This window comes from Ctenocephalides felis, unplaced genomic scaffold (assembly GCF_003426905.1).
Source record: "Ctenocephalides felis isolate EL2017-DRISC unplaced genomic scaffold, ASM342690v1 CF-g0.4_SCAFFOLD_02058, whole genome shotgun sequence".
Lineage (NCBI taxonomy): Eukaryota > Metazoa > Arthropoda > Insecta > Siphonaptera > Pulicidae > Ctenocephalides > Ctenocephalides felis.
This window is the reverse complement of record NW_020538212.1, coordinates 6,428-29,031: the sequence shown is the minus strand read 5'-3', so window position 1 is coordinate 29,031 and position 22,604 is coordinate 6,428. Positions and strand designations below refer to the sequence as shown.

At 33.9% G+C, this 22,604-nt stretch overlaps 1 protein-coding gene across 1 annotated transcript; it reads right to left on the bottom strand.

Moving 5' to 3' along the window:
- Nucleotides 1-2,540: 2,540 nt before the first annotated feature.
- LOC113380369 (D-2-hydroxyglutarate dehydrogenase, mitochondrial-like) lies at nucleotides 2,541-18,289 on the bottom strand (the record flags this gene model as incomplete). Its single annotated transcript, XM_026619649.1, has 3 exons — nucleotides 18,209-18,289; nucleotides 7,418-7,571; nucleotides 2,541-2,738 (listed from the first exon to the last, which is right to left on the bottom strand). Coding segments are annotated over exons 1-3 (433 nt in total), but the record flags the coding sequence as incomplete, so codon positions are not given.
- Between the last annotated feature and the right edge of the window lie 4,315 nt (nucleotides 18,290-22,604).

Below are 22,604 nucleotides of genomic sequence, written 5' to 3'. Positions count from 1 at the left end.
ATAATATTCTTCAAACCAATATCTTTCTCATCAAATAACTTCTCCAGTGGTTTTTCCTTTCGTGTGTCAGACTTTAAATTCCAAACAAATAGACATACTTTTTGTGCTCAATCAGTTGGTAACGTGGACTAATCCAATTGGAGTAAAAATTTGATAAGACTTCAAATGATTGCACAATGATTCTTCAATGTTATCAGCCATTTCATCAATTCATCTTTGTACAGAACTCAAAGCAGTTTTGCGAATTATATCTGTCACTGGTTTACGTAGCACAGTAGTTATAAATTTTTATCGCTGGCATAATTAACGTTTCTCCAATGGTGTGTGGTTTACCTGTTTGAGCAATTAACAGAGATCTATCATATGAAGCTCGAAGTCCGTCATTCTGCTCCGCAGCAATCAAAAAATGTTTTGATACGCTTGGCCGGGCATTAAATTTATTTTCTAGATTTTGAAAGCAGTCTGCATTTTTATCCGTTTATCCGGAACAGGAGTAGTATCCATTAATCAGCCACCAATATCGTTATATCATATTGTTACAACTTGATGGCGTATAGCGTGAGAGCTATCCTAACTGAAATCTATGTGAAGTATTTCAAGTTCTTATGAGATTATTCAAGGTAAAAAATTTAAACCAATGAATCGTGGGCATTCAAATTCTCGTGAAATTGAAAATATAAAGTAAATTAAATTACAAATTTCATATCGCCCCCCTCACCCTGGTCAATGTCCAACATTTATTCGAGGCCTCTTATCGCCCCCCTGTATATTACAACCGTCCACTGGGGTGCGATGTCGACCCCTTTGTGAAAGACTGGTCTAAGGCGTTCGAGTCATCTGAGAAACAGGTAAAATACCATCCACGTACTAGTAATACCTATACAGCACAAAATATGTTAATTAGGAAGAAACACCTCGGACGATTAACACATGAACGATAACGAAATTGAGATCTAACGAATACTTTAAACATGTGATAATTAAATTTCCGTAGAAGTTTATATTTTTGTCTGAAAATCCGATTCTCTAATCTGATATTTTCTTAATTTGAATCGTTTGATATCTATATTGAAAATAGTATGTGTGTTTATGCGTATGTGAATCAAAATTTGATTTTTTGTCGTCGTTTTCTCAAAATTACTAAACAGATTTTCAAAATTTGACAAAACTCGATATAGACTCGTGTCGATTACTTATGTGAGACTTTTTGAAGAATTTTTCTGATTAGTTTTTCGAAAATTTGGCGGAGCAATTTCTTCGTAATTAATTAATTATTGAAAAAAATTGACGCTAATGGTGAAACTCTGTACGACGACAGAGTTAAGTCTATACGAATATCCTAAATTATCACAGGCTAACAACAATTGTGGTTTAAATATCAAAATGGTTCAAAGTTTTAAATGAGCCGCTCTTATTACACACCGTATATAGGCTCTTATTACAAACGTTGTGTTTGTACTGATTACCATTGACGTTCACACTTAAATAAAATATACGTTTTTAGAATATTATTTATGATGAAATTTGTTAAATAAATTATATTAAATTAATACAATGGAAAATATGCCAGTTGAGTATCACATTGTATGTATAATATAGTTTATTATATATGATAGTCGTTAGAAATTTTTTTTATAGCTAACTGATTCAAGTATTAATGCTTTTTAACTTCTCGTAGTTATAGTAAATGGGCCAAAAATCAAAAATGAATTTTTTTTTATCTTTACGTTTTGAAGGTTTCTGAATATTTTGGCATATGTCAGGAAAAATGGATGTGTGTGTGTGTGTTTTGTATGTCCGCATTTTTTCGTTCACGTTTTTGGGCGTACGGATCAACCGATTTGAATGGTTCAAAAAACATTCGATTCCTATAGATAGGGAGATGTGCTGATTAGTTTTTGACACAGGCAGGTCCAACGTTACGGAGATATACCACAAAGAGTGCAGAAATAGAAACGAGGTTTTGGAGAGAACGGAGTATCCGATTTGAATGATCTAAATACATTCAATTTGTAATGATTGGGAGAAGAGATGATTAGTTTTGGCAACGGCAGGTCCCAGCCGTTTTGGAGATTCCGAGATAATTGTGCAAAAATGTAGTTTTGAGAGAACTTAGCATACGATTTGAATGATTAAAAAAACTTTCTGCTTGTTTTGTCAGAATAATTGCTTTTGGAAAAAAAAAATCAACATTTTTTTTGAAATTTTGTTTGTATATCGAAAAACAATTCAGATTTTAATTTTAAATTCTGGCTAAAGTTCTAAAGCTCACTATATACTTTAAATAAATAATTTAAACTTCGTAATTCAGTTTTATATTCTTATAAATCTATCTCAAAACATTAAATATTCCTCGAACATTTCGTTACGGTACAGGAAGTTCCAGCAATTTGCCTTAGGGCACGATGCCATACACAACTAGTTTCTCAATTATTTCTTATATAAAATAATCTTGAAGTGATCAAAAATCATTATATTACGGTCAAAATTTCTAACACAAACTTGATTTTTGAAATGTGTTAAACCTAATATGCGTTTACCTGCTGCTGAATCAATGCTAATTATTTTGTTCATTAGCGAAGTGCTAATGACGACCTCATCAAACACTGGAGTTGAGCCTCCAACTAGACCAGTGTTACCTCCTTGTGGACAAACTGCAAGACGTTGCTCGTTGCAATACTTCAACAGGGCAGATACTTCTTGTGTGCTTTTTGGTTGTAATACAACACTGCTACGCCCTGAAAATAAAGTAATTTATTACTAATTCTGTCAATGATATGAATTACATAATTTTGACCATTAAATTAAATCAAAAATGAACATTTTTATACATTTTCACGTTTCAAAGGTTATTAAACATTTTGGCATACCTTAGAAAAAATGGATGTATGTGCGTGTGTGTGCTGATACAAATTTTCATCGACGATTTCGGGAACACCGATCAACCGATTTGAATAGTTCAAAAAATATTCGATTCGTATTGATAAGGAGACGTGCTGATTTTGGCGAAAGCAGGTCTGGCCGTTCCGTGGATACGGGGCAAAAAGTGTCAAAAACGGTAACTCAGTTTTTAGTCTAAGAGCCAGTGAAGTATTTGACTAACCTGTTTTCACAGAGGTAAAATTTTTTTAATGATATTTATTATCGACTCATTGAGAAAGTATCATTCTGCCAGTCATTCCGCGATTGCATAATCATCCCTTCAATTTGTAAAAATGTCAAAAAAAAATTTTCACAACTTGCTCCCACAAGGCGCAAATTTTGAGAGTGTATTAAAAGTTAAAAGAATACACACTCAAAATTTGAGCAATCGCAAACGCAATCGCGGAATGGCTGCCAGAATGGTATTTTCTTGATGGGTCGATAATAAAATATCATTAAAAAAATTTCTAGCTCTGTTAAAACAGGTTAGTCAAATAGTTCACTGGCTCTTAGACTATTTTAAGAGAACGGAGCGTTCGATTTTAATAATTCAGAAAACATTTTACTTGTATCGTCAAGATTAAGAACTGATTTTGGGAAGGCAGGTTCAGCGGTTATGGACTCTCAATAAAAATAAGTTAAAAAAATGTCATTTGGCGGTCAAAAATGTTTATTGGACATATGCACATCAAATTATCAGATATTTTAGTAATGTGTACATTTTGTGTATTTTTTTTTGGTTTCGTACCAAGATTTTTAATTACGGTACGGGAAGTTCCAGCAATTTACCTTAAGGCACGATGCCATGTACCCCACTTGTTTTAATTTCATTTAATATTATTTTGATGACCATAGCATTGCAATGCCGTTTGTGTGTTCGGATAGAAATTTTCGTTGACGATTTCGAGTACACGGATCAACCGATTTGAATAATTTAAAAACATTCGATTTGCGTTGACGGGGCGATGTGTTGATTAGATTTTTGCCGAAGCAAGTCTAGCCGTTTTGAAGATACGATGCAAAAAGTGCCAAAAATCGTAATTCTGTTTATAAGAGAACTGAGCGTCCGATTTGAATGATTTAAAAAATATTTTATTTTCGATGACGATATGATTTTTGTTGTTCCGTGTTCCCGAAATTGTCCACAAAAATTTGTATTCGCACACACACACATACAAATACACACACACACAAAATACAAGCATCCCCCTCATAACATGGTGCTTTTAAAGGGTTTGCTATAACCCGGTTTGAGAATTAAGCAAACCCCTAATAAAATAAGAAATATAGTGAAACCTGTAAAATTCAAAATTTTATCTAATCTAAAATTAGTAAAATCTCCGTACCATAGCTGAATAAATGTGATGAAGCTAGTGTAAAAGATAAGTAATTAAGTAATTTGATATTTATTATTCGAGTGCGTACGTTCTCTCTAGGATATATCCGAACAATATATTTCATATTTCCTAAACAAAGATCCTTTAAATAAATTGAGCATAAAAGTTTAAGAAAAATAAATTTGCATCTGTTAAATATATAAATATCATTTTGCTAAAAGCAAGTGATCGCAATTTTTTTTTGCAGAAAAGAATGCACGAATCTGAAGGTAGTACAGAAAACTAGTCAGAGAATGAAGATTTCTTGCAAAAAAAAAATCGCATTGGATAGCACTTGCTAGTTATTACAAAAAAAATCATAATTCATGTAATTTATATTACTTCTTAGATAAATTAATATGACAATATTTATTATAAAATCATGATATGTAGCATGTTTTTTTGAATTCTTGGAACGTAACCATTCTTTTTGTACTAGTTCTTTGTCCCGTATAACACGGATTCGCATAACACGCTACTTTTTGGAACGTAACTACCATCTTCTACTTATAATATAATATTCATCAAATTATTAACTTCCCGAAGGAGAAGTTTATGTTTTCATCAAAAAATCCGATTCGCTAATTTTATGTTTTCTCGACGTTTCAAGCCATTCTGAATCGAATGAGACCAAATTTGGAAATAGTATGTGTGTGTGTGAACAGATTTTTTGCCGTAAATCGACGTTTTCTCAAAAACGGCTGGACCGATTTCAAAAAATTAAAAGCCATTCGATGTATCTCGATGAGGACTATTATTTGTCAGGTGCGACAATCGGCCAAGCCGTTTCTTTATAAATCGCAGAAAAGTGAAAAATTTTTCGTCTACGTTTTACCCCGCAATTCTGAATAGATTTTGAAAATTCAAAAACCGTTCGAAAGATATTGGTTGGGAATCGTGCTGATTAGTTTTTGGTAGGGATTGGCCGGGGCCGTGTTCTTGTAATTTGAAAAAAAAAATTTCGTCGATTTTTAACTTCCCGAAGGAGAAGTTAAACGATGAAAAACGCAAAAAAACAAAATTTTTAGTAGCCAGTAACTTGAAAAGTCATTTCTTTTTTGAACAATATTATTAAACATTTTCTCTTCTGATTAGTTCTTTTATCGATATCCGATGTTATTTTGAAAAAGATACAATTGCACTACTTAAAAGGGATGTCATCCCCCCGGGAAGTGGCAAAACAGTCTAAATTAGTTTCACTTTTAAACTTGAAAGTAAGATGAACTTAATTCCAAAATTCCATGCAAATTGGAGCACATTAAAAATATTCAGACCCAAAACTCTCCATTGTCTTGAGTAAATATTTCGTATCCAATGTCAAACATGTGAATTTTTGACACAATGAAACTTCTAGATAATTTTTTGAGAAAGTAAATTATTTTTGTATTGTGATTTAGTAAAGGCAAAACACGACTGCATTTAAAAGTTAAAAAATAATAATCTGTCAAATTTCAGCTGCTTTTTGGCATTAATAATGTAGATATTACATTTTCCTCATTTATAATCATGAATTTATTATATTTTAATATTGCTTAAGCCTATAAGTGAGTAGATATGTGGGGATCAAGCTAGTGATGAGAAAAAACAATTGAACTTATCATATTTTTATATCATTAATTTTTATAGTCAATAAATTTTATAGATTTTTATACAAGTGGCGTTTATACTTTCATATACATTACTACTTCCACATTGATGACCTGCGACGCTTGAGATGGAGACAAAGGAGTATTTTTCGAGGATTTAAGAAATATATATTTTGACGCAGCATCATAATCACTGGTCTTCAGTGACGACTTTTAAGGTACGTCCAGTCCTCGGTTCATTGTAGTTAACGCACTACTACCTGAACCGGACTTTCGTGGTTACCCATTTGGTATATCCAGACCTCAGTGTTTATTGCTGACACAAAAAATAATTTAAGGCCTAGACTTTTCATTGGAATGCAATTCAACCTCTCCTTGTACGTTAACTCAACAAATCATCTTTTGATGCTACCTCCCATTATCGGTGACAGCGACGAGTCAAAACAAAATGATGACATAAATTATTTATTGGATTCCACAATTCTGGACTCTTATGTTAAGGAAACCAATAATCCTGATTTGGATAAAGAGCCAACTTCTTTCTTTGATAAGAACCCATCAGATACGAATACAACGCCTGCAGAAATGGAAACTGTACCCATAAATAATGCATTCCAAACATTAAGTAATTCTGATATAACTAATACCAATTAATTATGATGTTAGTGAAAATGGTGAGCAATTGATAAAAATGTTTGTCACAGAGCCATAAGGATTCGAGAATCCGATATTTGATCCAAATGGCTACTGAAGTTGACTAGATTATTTTAATCATTGCGAAAATTTATAATCTTACAGAGCGCTATCTGTTTATCCAAAATATTATAGAAATTAAAATTAATACAGTAGATCGTGACAGGATCTTCGAAGTTCACCAAGACATCGAGGTTCAGAAAGTTCACTACATGACTTATATTCAGAACCATAAGCAGAATTTGAAGATGATGGAAGGTCGAATTACCTACCATACGGTGGATCTGCCGACGAAACATTTGAATTACTAATTGACTAGTGCCACAATACTGCTATAATCTGCTTTCCCACCATATTTTTATATCGTGTTTTCCTGTATTTTCTTTTTAAACTGTGAGGTCAACACTGGGCAGGGAGTGTGTGGGGATCAAGCAGGCTAGTGATGTGAGAAAAAACAATTGGACTTGTCATATTTTTATATCATTATTTTTATAGTCAATAAATTTTATATATTTTTATACAAGTGGAGGATATACTTTCATATACATTACTACTTCCACAGATATGTTTGGCAAATGATAGTCTTCATTTGTTTTTAATGTCAAATTATGCCTTAAATATTTTCAAGGTCAAACAATGATAAGCGGTTTTTGTATTTTTTTTCTATTTGTTCTACAATCTAACTATATTTCTATGAATTAATAAATCCTAGAAAATTCCCTTAACAATCTTCACGAGAATTTATGAAAATCCGAATAATAGTTTAAGAGGATTAACCATTCATACCCTGTTACAGAAGAATTTTATGTATAAGATATATATTACATAATATTCACTCACCCCGCATACTATTGAGCCAGTCCACATTGTGAGGGTGCACGTCATACGGATCCGTTAACACGCGCGCCTTGTCGCCCCCCAATAATTGCTGGAAGCGATTTGTGTGCTCCATAGACAACTGGTTGTAATTTCCACGTTGTATTCTATATCGCTCCTAAGAAAAAAAAAAATTACGCTGTCACATCATATTTTTATTATTTATATTTACTAACGGTAACCGTTCACGCGATGCTGTGTTATACAAATAAACTAGTAGGGTGTATGGCATCGTGCCTTAAGGCAAATTGCTGGAACTTTCCGTACCGTAACGAAATGTTCGAGGAATACTGAATGTTTTCACATAGATTATTATTAATATTGTAACATTGTCTAATATTTATAAGAATTATATAAACTGAATTGCAAAGTTGAAATTATTTGTTTAAAGTATATTAGAACTTTAGTCAGAATTAAAAATAAAATCTGAATTATTTTCGATATACAAAAAAAATTTAAAAACTAGTTGGTTTGGTATTTAGCCTTGAGGCAAGTTACATGAACTTCCCGATATGTGTAAATAATCGACTTAATGAAGAAAATGAGTAAATAATATACTTCATTAATTCTACTTTTAAAAAACGATAATAAATTTAGCAAAGTTTGACGAATTTTTAAAATTAAACTACTTGTCGTAAGGCCGCAATATTACAGTAAGTTCTATAAGACCATGATGTATATCGCCAAAAAAAGTTCCATGAAAATCGGCTTAAATTTTTTTTTCAATAGGTAATTACAAGAAAACGGCTCGGTAGATTTTCACCTAACACTAATCAGTACCAGTCCCAACTAATATCTTTCGAACAGTTTTTGATTTTTTGAAATCGGTTCGGTAGGATGAGCTTAAATGTGGACGAAAAGATTAACACTTTTTTTCAAATTGCAAAGAAACGGCTTGGCAGATCGTCACACAAAACTGACAAACGATAGTCCTCACCAAAATACATCAAATAGCTTTTAAATTTCTAAAATCGGCTCAGGCGTTTTTGAGAAAACGTCGATCAAAGGTCTAACTTTGACAAATACCAAAAAAACAATACCAATTTTTGCAAACTTTGACGAATTTTTAAAGCTGAACCTGTTGTCGTAGGGCCGTAATATTTTAGTATGATATAGAAGACTATGGTATCTACTGTCAAAAAAATAATCATAAAAATCGTCGCATTTTTTTTTTAAACTTTATTACAAGAAAACGGCCCGGCCGATCTCTACCAAAAACTAATCAGCACGATTCCCAACCAATATCTTTCGAACGATTTTTGAATTTTCAAAATCGATTTATAACTGCGGGCTAAAACGTGGACGAAAGAGTTTTCACTTCTCTGCTATTTATGAAGAAACGGCTTGGCCGATCGTCGCACAAAACTGACAAACAATAGTCCTCATCGAGATACATCGAATGGCTTTTAAATTTTTAAAATCGGTCCAGCCGTTTTTGAGAAAACGGCGATTTACGGCAAAAAATCTGTTGGTGCACACGCACACACACACACACACATACTTTTTCCAAATTTGGTCTCATTCGATTCAGAATGGCTTGAAACGTCGAGAAAACATAAAATTACCGAATCGGATTTTTTGATGAAAACATGGGAAATTAAAAGGGGAAGTTAAAAAAAGAAAAAAAAAATGATACATTTTTTTTCTTTCCAAAATCAATTATTTTGTTAAAACAAGCTGAAAGTTCTTTGAATCATTTAAATTGGACGCTTAGTTCTCTCAAAAACTGCCGTTTTTTGCACATTTAGCTCTGTATTTTCGAAATGGCTGGGCCTGCCATTGCCATAAACTAATCACCACTTCTCCCCGTCATTACAAATTGAATGTTTTTAGGGTCATTCAAATTGGATGCTCCGTTCTCTCAAAAACTAGATTTTTATTTTCTGCACTCTTTGCTCTTCATCTCCGTAACTGCTGGACCTGCCTTTGCCAAAAACTAATCAGCACATTTCCCTATCGATAGGAATCGAATGTTTTTTTTGAACCATTCAAATCGGTTGATCCGTGCGCCCGAAAACGTGGGACGAAAAATTGTATTCATACATACATACACACACACACATCCATTTTTTCTGAGGTATGCCAAAATGTTCAGAAACCTTCAAAACGTCGAGAAAAGTAAAAAATTTCGATTTCGATTTTTGGACGATTACAATAACTTACCCTACGGGAAGTTAATAAAAATCTAAACTAAAATGCGATTGTGTTACATCTAGTTATCAAGATGGAAATCAGCGCCCAAATTATATTACAGCTTCAGTGATGCATATACGTGGAGTACTTAAGCAAATTCTGGGGGTTACAAATTATTCTACTTTTCAAAGTGATATAACTTTAGAATGGTGGCTCTGAGGAAAAAAGTATTGATACATGTTTTATAGAGAATTTTATGCTCTACAATTTTTTGTCTGAGAATTACAATAAAACTGATCGCAAAAACTTGAAAATCGTAAAAAAAATCATTTTTTGACCTTTGACCGTTTGCCATTTTTTTAGCTCGCACCGCTACGATGAGGACGTTTTTTGTATTTCTTTTATAATTGTAACTCAAGCAATTTTAGCAAGTTACAGCTAATTATGAATTTTTGTAACCTTGAATGCGTATATTGAACTGTAAAAATCCAACAACAACACAGCCATAGATCTTACACTAAATGGAATGCTGGTCGAGCGCAAAATAAGTGTCAAAGCATAAAATGATTATAAGGAAAATGCGCGAGCACAGAAAGTATAAGAATACAGATTTGAGGATGTATAGAAAATTGAAGAAAGAATTGAGGCGAGAAATGAAAAAAGTAAAGGCAAAATATGTGGACGAAACGTGCAACAGGATAATGTAACATCAAAAGGTAGGTTTGATCTAATATTTCAGGCTACAGAAGAGATGACTTGACTAAAAGGAAAAGCAGAAAAACATACGAAGTGGAAGACGATAATGGAAATTAGTGTGACTGACCACAAGAAAATTCACAGCGTGGACAATTACATTGAAAAATTGTACGATAGAGACCTGACAAAATTGAGGCCGAAGAAGAGAAAAGACAATAAGGGACCGTGCACATTAAGAAGCAAAGTCGAGGAAGCAATAAAAGACATGAAAAGGAGGAAGGCGACGATATACCGTCGAAACTGCTGATAGAGCAGGGCAACAACATATTAAAAAAACCGACCGCTGCATCAAATACACCGATCGGGCGAATGGCCAAAGGACTTCCCGAATGTCACGATAATAGCTCTTTAGAAAAAGTCCAAAACATTGCAGTCACCACAAGACGATCAGAGGAGATACTGGCCAAAATTCTTACTTGAAAATAAAATTGAGCAACACATAAAAGAGAAAATCATTTTCAGAAAAAGAAGAGACACCAGAGACGCCATTAAATTATTGAGAATAATATCGGACAGATTTTTCGACGTTAATGTTGCTTCTGCTTCATAGATTGGTAGGAAGCTTTTGACATTTTCAAATGGAGTACACTAATGGTAATTTTAAAATATATTGGAATCGATTGGAGAGACCACAGGCCGATCCAGAATCTGTATATGGGACAGAAAGTGAAAGTTCAGACAGAAAAATCACCACCATAAAGTACGCAGATGATCTCATAGTAGTATCGAAAACCCAAACAAGCTACAAAACATGATGAGCAAGATCGTCGAAGTGGGTAGAAGATACGGAATAGAAATCCAAAGAGATGGGCATATCAAAACGAGATACGCTTCCGTTCCGATAGTGTCCGTAATTTAAAAGCTTTGGGAATACCTTGATAAGAAGGAGCCGCGATGAGATTTGTGAGATGATTGGCCAAGACATTTTTTACTTGGATTTAGCGGATAAATATGTCTACAAAATTCTTTTAGTTGGGTAAAAAATATATTAGCAATAATTTAAATGATAAAATAATATCAAGGATAGAAGTTTTATATTGACACGTGGTACAAAAGATGAGATCGGTTCTTATCAGCTTAATAACTTATACTTTTTGGAAAAAGTGCGATTGTAAAGGCTCCGCTTCCACAAAATTTCAAGGTGTCTCTTGTGCAAATGTGTTTTTGCTGGTATGTTTTCCAAACGCCGGATTGGTGTTGGTATTGTGAAGAGAGTAAGCGCCCACTTCAGTGTGGTTTTTCAAAATTTAAATTGAAAAGTCTTTTTGCTTATCTTTTAAAATCAGTGCTCGTGTATTGATACCGGAAAGATTTCCGGGCAGGCGTATGGGGAAATACTCAGAATCACGGAAGCAACAAAAGATATGGACGTGCTTACTAGTGAATCGCTAAATTATAGAATAAGTATCAGACGCTGTCATAAGTATCTATCACCTATGGGTATGGACACAGACAGGGAAAATAAAAATGAGAATAGTGCAGTTATCATCCCCTTGCCATCTACCTCCAAAGTAGAAAATGCACCAACCAAGCAGAACACCGTCTTGAGCCCCTTGTTATCGTAACTTCAAACAAATAAATATTTAAAAAATACAATCAAAATTAAATTCAACGCCCAGTATTTAAAACCTCATTTACATAAAATCTTTATGGAACATGAGAAAATCAAGAAATTGTTTTGGAAATGCGATTATCAATTTTATACATATTCAAGACAGCAGGACATCCCTAAAAATGACCATCAATGGTTTACATCTAGGCATTTCAGTCAGCATTAAAACCCATCAGCGTTGGTCGTAATAACAACCCTTCTTTTCCTCGGCTGCTTCATCTTCACTGCGAAAACTCCTGTGTCGACCCTGCTTGCACTGACGCCGACCATATATACACCCCCAACGATTCAGCCCTTACAAGCACCGTTCCAGCCAACACCATCAATGATCAAACGACAGACAGACGCGCGCGGTTGGGAAGGCACTGCGATTTTGATAAAGTCTTGCATCAGACACGAGAAAGTGCCAAACCTGACAGCGGGCGATTCAGATTTTTCTGCCATCAATGTTCACAAGAGAGGATTAACTATCGTATCAATTTACATCCTGGCAGACGGACTTACAAAACCTATGTGGAAATGATTTAATTTGTAATTAATAATTTCTAACTATATTAAAATGCATTACAAAATATTTGTTTACAAAAATATATATTATGATAAGTCATTCTCATTTGTTCGTTGATGGCCAGTCTGCTTTGATACAACACCTACTCGATTCAAATCCATACGTTTTAATAGCAGGAGTCTTTAACGACAACGGACAACTTGGAAATTTAATTACACCAACGCGAGCGTACACAGACTTTACGAACATCTGACCAAACATAAAACCACAGGCGCACAACTGCACAAAAAATTTGCAACTTCGGAACCGACAAAAAAACTCGATGTCGACTTCTGAACGTAAAATTTTAGATTATATCAAAGCCAATATACGATACCTATTGAAACCAAAACAAACTTCAAGGAGGCTGTGGCACATTTCACTCAGGTGATGCCAGACACTATCCAACGGTCAATACCGATACGAGACACAAAACCGACATCATTTAACGAACTATTCGAACAGATAATACTAAAAATTTAAATAAAAATTATACAAAGCATCTGTGGCAAGGTACTGGTAAAATACTACTGAAGAAACACGTAACCAAACTGACAAAAATTATTTCTAATGAGATACGCGACCACCGGAATGACACTCTGGCTAAAAAACTAGAAAACATTAACACTGACCCACACGAAGTTTGCAAAAAGTCTGACGCGGAAAATAATGCTTATACCGCCACTCAAACTAGCTGACAATAACCCGCGACACCAAATTTTGAGAACATCCACAAACAAAATGCTAATGTGTGACTCTTCAACAGACGAAACCATACCGGGTTGGTGTTGCTCGAACTCGTGAAGTTGTTTCTGGATGTACGATACGATACACAAATGAATTTGTGTCTGTCAATTTTCCACCCTACATCACAAAAGTACTTTATTCATACCTTACAGACCACTATTGTCTATTTTACCGTACAAATAGGCAACACACCCTCGATGGTTAACCAATTGATGGCGAGAGTACTGCAAGGTTCAATCCTTGGACCATCATTGTTTAACGTCTACATCCATGACATTCCCACTGACGCCAACACAACTCTACTGACGTTTGCTGGCGACACTGCCATTTTAAAAAAATCTAGATCGCCCAGACTATTGACCACAATAATACAGAGGTACATAGATACATTGACAGACTATAAGACAGACAAGTGGCAAATCAAAATCAATCCATAGAAGACTGAGGCTATATTGTTTACAAAGAGCCGTAAGTCCACTACACTGATTGACTTGGACAAAGTAAAGGTAATGAGCCCAGAACTTGAATGGTCCAAGAACGTCAAATACCTTGGAGTGACCTTGTATCATAGACTCAGCTTCACGAAACATACTAACATAAATCTCGGACAGGCTTACGGAATAATGAATCTACTGAGACCTCTCTTGAACCGATACTGTTGTAAGCCGCTCCAGAATAAAGCGCGACATCAAAGACTAACCTACGGAGACTACAGACTGTACAAAATAAAGCATTACGACTACTCAACAAATCAAGGAACCCACTGTCGAGACATTACTCTACAAAATATACGTATACATGAGCAGAACAGATTGACATACCGACGGTACTGTACCAAATTAAAAAACATACTGGAAACTTTTACCTGAAATTATACCAATTGTAACATCCAAGCCCTTGGCCAATATACGTCAGAAATATTTTGCTTTGGCAAATACGCCATGCTAAACAATAGCCTGATCGACCCATAGCGACTAATAAATATTTTTAGATATAACTCTGCCTTACCAAATCAAGGAAATGAACCAAGTATTGCCTATATATTGTCTTGCAATTTTTGTCCTTTCTTATACGTTGTTAGTTATTAACTTCCCGGATGAGTTATTGGAATCGTCCGAAAATCGAAATTAAGAATTTTTACATTTCTTCACGTTTTGAAGGTTTCTGAACATTTTGGCATAACTCAGAAAAAAATGATGTGTGTGTTTTTTTGTATAGCGAATGAAATGTTATTTATCCATTCCAGACTGGTCTTTTATCTGGGTATGTCGGACTCAATACCGCGTGGGTATAATACCGACTAAAACCTCCGCTTTGCCTCTGCCTCTGTTCTTGCTTCTGGTCTGCACGCTGAAAACCGCCGTCGGGCATTACTTCCTGGGGGAGGATCTAGTATGTTATCATTCTTGCACCTATTTTATACTTATCTTTTAAATGAGCGAAGTCATCGGTCAACGCTGTTCTGCCGTTCTTCTGTTCTCAACTTTTCAGGAATCAGTTGTTGATGCCTAGGTTGGTAAATTGTTCGTATTTCCTATGCTAAGACTAATTATAAGAGAAGCAGAGTTCCTGAAATGACGCACACTGCTTCCTCCGATATTGTGCAAAATGCGCAACCAACACTTAAAGCACTCAGACGATATCTAGGTCCTGCCGATCTCCGAGATTTTTGAGTTGTGTGTGTATATTTGTGTGGATACAATTTTTCGTCCGATTAACCGATTTGAATTGTTCAAAAAACATTCGATTTCTATTGATAGGAAGATGTGCTGATTAGTTTTTGGCAAAGGCAGGTCCAGCCGTTTCGGAGATACGGAGCGAAGAATGCAGAAAATAGAAATCGAGTTACAGTATTTATAATAATCTATTTGAAAACATTTAATATTTCTCGAATTTTTTATTACGGTACGAAAATTTCCAGCAATTTGTCTTAAGGCACTATGCCATACTCAACTAGTTTTGGTATGCTTAAAAGAAAACACGGAGATGTTTTTTTTTGGAAAACTGCTAATAGTTTTTAGTAACTTCCCGAAGGAGAAGTTTATGTTTTCGTCAAAAAATCCGATTCGCTTATTTTATGTTTTCTCGACGTTTCAAGCCATTCTGAATCGAATGAGACCAATTTGGAAAAAGTATGTGTGTGTGTGAATAGATTTTTTGCCGTTAATCGATGTTTTCTCAAAAATGGCTGGACCGATTTCAAAAATTTAAAAGCCATTCGATGTATCTCAATGAGGACTAGCGTTTATCAATTTTGCTGCGCGACGATCAGCCAAGCCGTTTCTTTGTAAATAGTAGAAAAGTGAAAAAAATTTCGTCCACGTTTTAGCCCGCAGTTCTGAATCGATCTTGAAAATTCAAAAACCGTTTGAAAGATATTGATTGGGAATGATGAGTGCTGATGAGTTCTTGATAGAGATCGGTCGGGCCGTTTTCTTGTAATAAAGTGTTAAAAAAAATTTTTCGACGACCTTTATTATTATTTTTTTGACGGTATATACCATAGGTGGGGAAGCTGCGGCCTCCGGGAGGTTCTTGTGCTGCCCCTTGCCGTCTCTAGTACAAAATAGCAGAGTTACTTTCAAACAACCATTGTACATCAACGTCATGACAGTTCCGCGAAAAATCACACCAAAAACAGTTATATTGTAACATGACATCAGATTACTAGCCTGAAACACATACTCTTAGGCAGATACAAAATAGAGATGTAATATATTATATTAATATTATTTAATATAAGTAATATTTTCGATTTCGCAAGACATCGCCTATTATATGATTCAAGAAGTATTATAAAAAAATTAACAGTGCAAAAGAATCGTTAGCACCCGGGTTGAAGATTTTTATGCGTATCCGTAGTAAAATGATAAAAATTTATACTTCTCGCAACCAAAAGCAAATCCGCAGCTTTGGCGAAGATCGGAGCAACCAGATTTTATCTAGATATATTGGAAAAAGTTAACGTTACGTTTAATGCATTAATCATTTTTTTTGTTATGATAACTATTGTCATGAATGACAACAAGCAGGAATATTCATACCGAAAGTTCACAAATGAATTTAATCTGGTTTTTCCAGAGCCCGAAATTCTCTAAATTAACCTTTAATAACTTTAGATATTATTTTTGCAAAATAAAAATCTGTCAGTGAATTCAATGTTATAAGAAAAATATATAATTTTTTATTTCAAATAATTATGTAACAATAAGAATATGAATGTCAAATTCAAATCAAAAGACTTTAATATCATTTTTATATAAAAAATGAATGTTTAAATGAAATTAAAACGAACTATAATTCGATTTTATCGAAACGAAGTCCATTTTATCTCATTACATACGTTCGAACATACCAACTTTTTTTCCCAATCTTCAAGAAAAATGAATGAAATTCAGTTCGATTTCCTGCGACACCCAGAAATTTTACATCTCGACATTTATTGAAAATTCATTTTGTCATAAATTGCTCAGTTGCCAAGCAAAAAACAAAGCCAAACTAGTTGGTATTGGTATTTTGCCTTGAGGCAAGTTACATGAACTTCCCGATTTGTGTAAATAATCGACTTAATCCATGATAGATAAATTAATTTATGAGTAGTTAAAAGTATTCGAAGTGGATTTATTGAAAATCGAACACATCAACCCGGTCGGAGTGTTTTTTAAAAGCAAATTTTGAAAAATCAATTTTTATAATTGAGCCAGTTTTTTGTAGGATTTTAATTGTTTATCATGTTCATTAAGACCAAGTACTCTATCGTTATACCAAGTAAATCGTCTCATTTTAATTTAAACAAATGTCAAAAGAACTACTCATTTTCTCAAACTTTGCTAAATTTTTAAAACTAAACTATTTGTCGTAAGGTATTAATATTTCAGTAAGTTCAACAAGACCATGATATATAACGCCAAAAAGGTTCCGTGAAAATCGGCTTAATTTTTTTTTTCAACTGTTAATTACAAGAAAACGGCTCGGTAGATTTTCACCTAAAACTAATCAGTATCATTCCCAACTAATATCTTTCGAACAGTTTTTGATTTTTTAATCGATTCGGTAGTATCAGCACAAATGTGGACAAAAGTTTAACACTTTTTTCCAAATAACAAAGAAACGGCTCGGCCGATCGTCGCACAAAACTGAGAAAAAATAATCCTCATCGAGATACATCAAATGGTTGTTAAATTTCTGAAATCGGTTCAGGCGTTTTTGAGCAAACCTCGATGGAAGTTCTAATTTTGACAAATGCCAAAAAGGCCACACTAATTTTTGCAAACTTTGACGAATTTTTAAAGCTAAACGAGTTGTCGTGGGTCCGTAATATTTTTGTATGATCTAGAAGACTATGGTATCTACCGTCAAAAAAATAATAATAATAATCGTCAAATATTTTTTTTAAAAAACTTTATTACAAGAAAACGGCCCGGCCGATCTTTACCAAAAACTAATCAGCACGATTTCCAACCAATATCTATCGAACGGTTTTTGAATTTTCAAAATCTATTCAGAATTTCGGGCTAAAACATGGAAGAAAAAATTTTCACTTTTCTGCGATTTAGAAAGAAACGGCCCAGCCGATCATCGCACGAATCTCAGAAACGCTAGTCCTCATCGAGATACATCAAATGGCTTTAAAATTTTTCAAATCGGTCCATCCGTTTTGGAGAAAACGTCGATTTACGGCAACAAATCTGTTCACACTCACACACACACACATACACATACTTTTTCCAAATTTGGTCTCATTCGATTCAGAATGGCTTGAAACGTCGAGAAAACATAAAATTGGCGAGTCGGATTTTTTGATGAAAACATTAACTTCTCCTTCGGGAAGTTAATAATTTCACGAAAGTCACTTTTTTAGGTCAATCAGCTTATGCGGCCTCTTTCATTGCTGCCTAATTTAAGTGCGGCCTCTAATGGTAAAAGGTTCCCCACCTCTGTATACATTAAGCTTTATTACCTCAGTGAGAGGGGGATCTTCCTTCATAGCGGTTGTAGCAAATCCGCGTTTGATGGTCCAACGTAACACGAAACGCTGCATTTCTGAAAAATATATTAAAATAAATATTAATTTCAATCTTAACACTGTTTGATATTTTTGCATTATGCTATCGTATCTACTGTATAAATTTATCAATCTTTGATTTTATCAAATTGATAAATTTTAATTTTTTCAATCTTTATGATAATATTAAAATAGTTATCTTCATTCATGAGAAAAATCATACCTAAGGTTATTTGTAACAAAATCTTATGTAACAATATGACCCAAGTTATGATGTATATTATTGCTCTTGTGGCCTGCACTACGAAAATTATCAATCAAATCTAAATAGTGAACTAACCAGCTTCCTGTTCCTCAAATCTGCCCAAAGAGAAGGCCAAGGGTAAATCAATAAAAATTTAATTCGAATGTATATAAAATTTAAAACTAATCTAAAATAAAAACGCAAACCGAAATTTTATGATAGATCAATATTGTATTACCTATCAAAAATGACGGACCTGCTCAGTTCTGTTTACTGCGTCTACCTGCGGGATAGTAACTATGATATGATTAACATGTCGAATGGAGTGAGCGAAATATTTCAATAACTTATATTTATTCATATATAAGCTTAATTTGAGTTTATTCATGTTTTTTATTCGATTTCGGGAATTTTCGACGGTATATCACTAATTATTTTCTATTTATTAAAATCAAATAAAAATATAGAAGGTTATATATACGAATTTTAAAAAAATCTCTAAAACTGATCATCAGGGCTCGTTTAAGAAAATGTAAAGATAGCAATGTCACCCGATTTAAGGCAATTGTTGATTATACATCTTTTGCCATCTACTTCAAAATAGTATCAGTAAAAAAAACTACACTTTACTTCCTTTTGAGATAATGATGGTAATGTTGAAACTGTTTTTCCTGTACCTTATACAATAAATTTATGGGCCAAAAACACTCTAACAATAAGTCTAAAAGAAGACACTATAAAGTAGGTCCAACACTACAAAGGTCCAATTTGTCTTAAAACATCTAGCTATTTCATCGTTGTAAAAATGTGTAGCAAAAAAGTTCAATGTTTTATTTTTAATTTTCAAAGGATTTTACAAAATGATATTAGGTGCGCAACTAAGTTCTCGCTGTTTGTCAGTATATGGCTTTAGCAGTAAGGGTTGGTCGATTTTGACAAATCTAAAACGTCATAAACCAAGCTTAGACATATGGCAAACAAACTAATGCTACACATAAGTGATTTCGTTTTTGCATAATATACTTCTGATCAAGTGAAAATGTCTAATGTTATCCCAAACAATCGTCATTTGCGGGAAGTGTTGATTTTCTTCTTTCATTCGCAAAAAACGGCAGCTCAAGTGCATCGAGAATGCTACTCTGAGCGAAACAACATGCCGTGAGGCGTTTTGTCGCTTCAAAGACGGTGATTTTGATGTTGACGACCGCCCTCGTGAAGGAAGGTGCAAAATCTTCCAAGACGCTAAATTGAAGGCCTTACTCGAAGAGGATTCGTGCCAAACTCGAAGAGGATTCGTGCCAAACTCAAAAAGAGCTTGCTTCAGAATTAGAAGTTACCCGTCAAGCCATTTCCGAACTATTGCATGCGTTGAGAATGATTCAGAAGCAAAAAACTTGGGTTTCTTCAAGGAACTTCCTTGTGAGTTGAAGTCATGAGACGTCGAGCGTCGTTTTTTCGCCTGTGAACAACTTCTCCAGCGGCGAGAAAGGAAAGGTTTCTTCATAGCATCGTGACAGGAGATGAAAATGAATACATTACAGCAATCCAAAGAGAAAAAAATCTTGGCTCGGTCGAATATTCACTGTGAAGGTTTACTTTGCATATGGTGGGACCAGGTCAGTGTAATTTATTATCAGCTGTTGAAACGAGAACGAAACCATCACTGAAGAACGGTATCGAACTCAATAGATGCAATTTAGCCGAGCACTGCGCGAAAAACGGCTACAATACGAGCAGAGTGATTTTACTGCATGGCAACACTCGGCTTCACGTTTCCAAGCCTGTTAAAACCTACTTATGAACGCTCAAATGGCAATCCTACCCCACCCGCTATATTCCCCAGATATTGTACTGATGTCCGTTTTTTACTTGTTCCGTTCGATGGCACATGGCCTGGCTGATCAGCAGTTCAACTTATACGAAGACATCAGAAAATGACTTGATTCGTGGATAGCCTCAAAAGTCTACTACTTCTGCCATCAAGGTATTCGAGCTCTGCCAGAAAAATGGACAAAATATGTGTCTAGCGATGGGCAATAGTTTGAATGAATCAGATGTGATAGTTTTTTTATAATAAAGTTACATTTTCATCGAAAAACAGCAAGAACTTAGTTGCGCACTTAATAGCTACATTAGACGACCAATTAATATTTTAATTTTATTTTATTTTATTTAACAATTAAAATTTTATGGGTATATTTTTTACAGAGGTAACCTTGATCTAGTACTTTGTCAAGAATATCCATCTGTAAAGCTGCAATAACTATTTGTTAACTTCCGTAGGGTATGTTATAGTAATCGTCCAAAAATCGAAAATAAAATTTTTTGCATATCTTCACGTTTTGAAGGTTTCTGAACATTTTTGCATACCTTAGATAAAATGGATGTGTGTGTGAATACAATTTTTTGTCCACAATCTCGAGCACATGGATCAACCAATTTGAATCATTCAAAAAGCAGTCGATTCGCGGAGCAAATAGGAAATTGAAGATTTATGAAGAAACTGTTGAATCTAATCTTATAAATGTTGAATCTACATCTTATAAAACAAATATGAAATTATATTAAAGTCTTGTTTACTAAACAAAAGTGCTCGGAAGAAAATACTTTTGTTATAGATTTTCAAACATTGCCGTTTATCTCCCAATAGCAATGTCTGGTTGGCTAGTTATACATCTTTTTTCCTTCAAATTCAAATATTATCGTTAAAAAATTAATAACTTTACTTGTTTTTGAGATATCGCTCTACTCTGTATATATTTATACATTTATATTTATGTATGCAGACGTACACATAAATATCATTCAAATAATAAAAACTAAAACTTATCGAAACTTTGGCGTTTGTGATAACCCTTCTTTATGATAGGCTATTTGATAATTTTAACGATTTTTTAGCTATTACTATAACTTACCCTTCGGGAAGTTATGTATCTTTATAGTTATATATAGTTATATATCTACTTGTTATATATACTTATATATATTATATATACTTGTTATATATCTTTCGAAGGTTTTTGAGCATTTTGGCATACCGTAGAAAACTTCGATTTATATTTTCGTGTGTGTTTATGTATATTGTAGACGATATCGTGAATACCGATCAACCTATTTGAATGATTCCAAAAACATTCGATTCATATTGATAGGGAGACATGCTAATTAGTCTTTGGCAAAGGCAGGTTCAGTAATATGGAGGATATACCGGGCAAAAAGTACCAAAGATAATACATTTTTAAGATAACAGAGTGCCCGATTTGAATTATTCAAAAAACATTATATTCCTTTTGACGAAATGAAGAACTGATTGAATTTTTGGAAGGCAGGTCAAGCGGTTTCCTGGGATCCAATGACAAAAGTAAAAAAATGCCACTTGGTGGACAAAAATGATCATTAGACATATGCACATCAAATTATCAGATTTTATAAAAATTTTAATATTAGGCACAAATTTTATTTACATTACATACAGGGTTTCGTTTCTTTCCCGTTTCTTTGTAATTTGAAAAAAAGTGTTGAACTTTTCGTCCACATTTAAGCTCATCCTACCGAACCGATTTTAAAAAATCAAAAACTGTTCGAAAGATATTAGTTGGGAATGATGCTGATTAATTTTAGGTGAAAATCTACCGAGCCGTTTTCTTGTAATTTAACTGTTGAAAAAAAGTGTTAAATTTTCGTCCACATTTAAGCTCATCCTACCGAACCGATTTTAGAAAATCAAAACTGTTCGAAAGATATCATTTGGGAATGATGCTGATTAACTTTAGGTGAAACTCTACCGAGCCGTTTCTTGTAATAAATGTTGAAAAAAAGTGTTAAATTTTCGTCCACATTTAAGCTCATCCTACCGAACCGATTTTGAAAAATCAAAAACTGTTCGAAAGATATTAGATGGGAATGGTACTGATTAATTTTAGGTGAAAATCTACCGAGCCGTTTTCTTGTAATAACTGTTAAAAAAAAATTTAAGCCGTTTTTCATGAACTTTTTTTGGCGATATACATCATGGTCTTATAGAACTTACTGTAATATTACGGCCTTACAACAAGTAGTTTAATTTTAAAAATTTGCTAAAATTATTATCGTTTTTTTTTAAAGTAG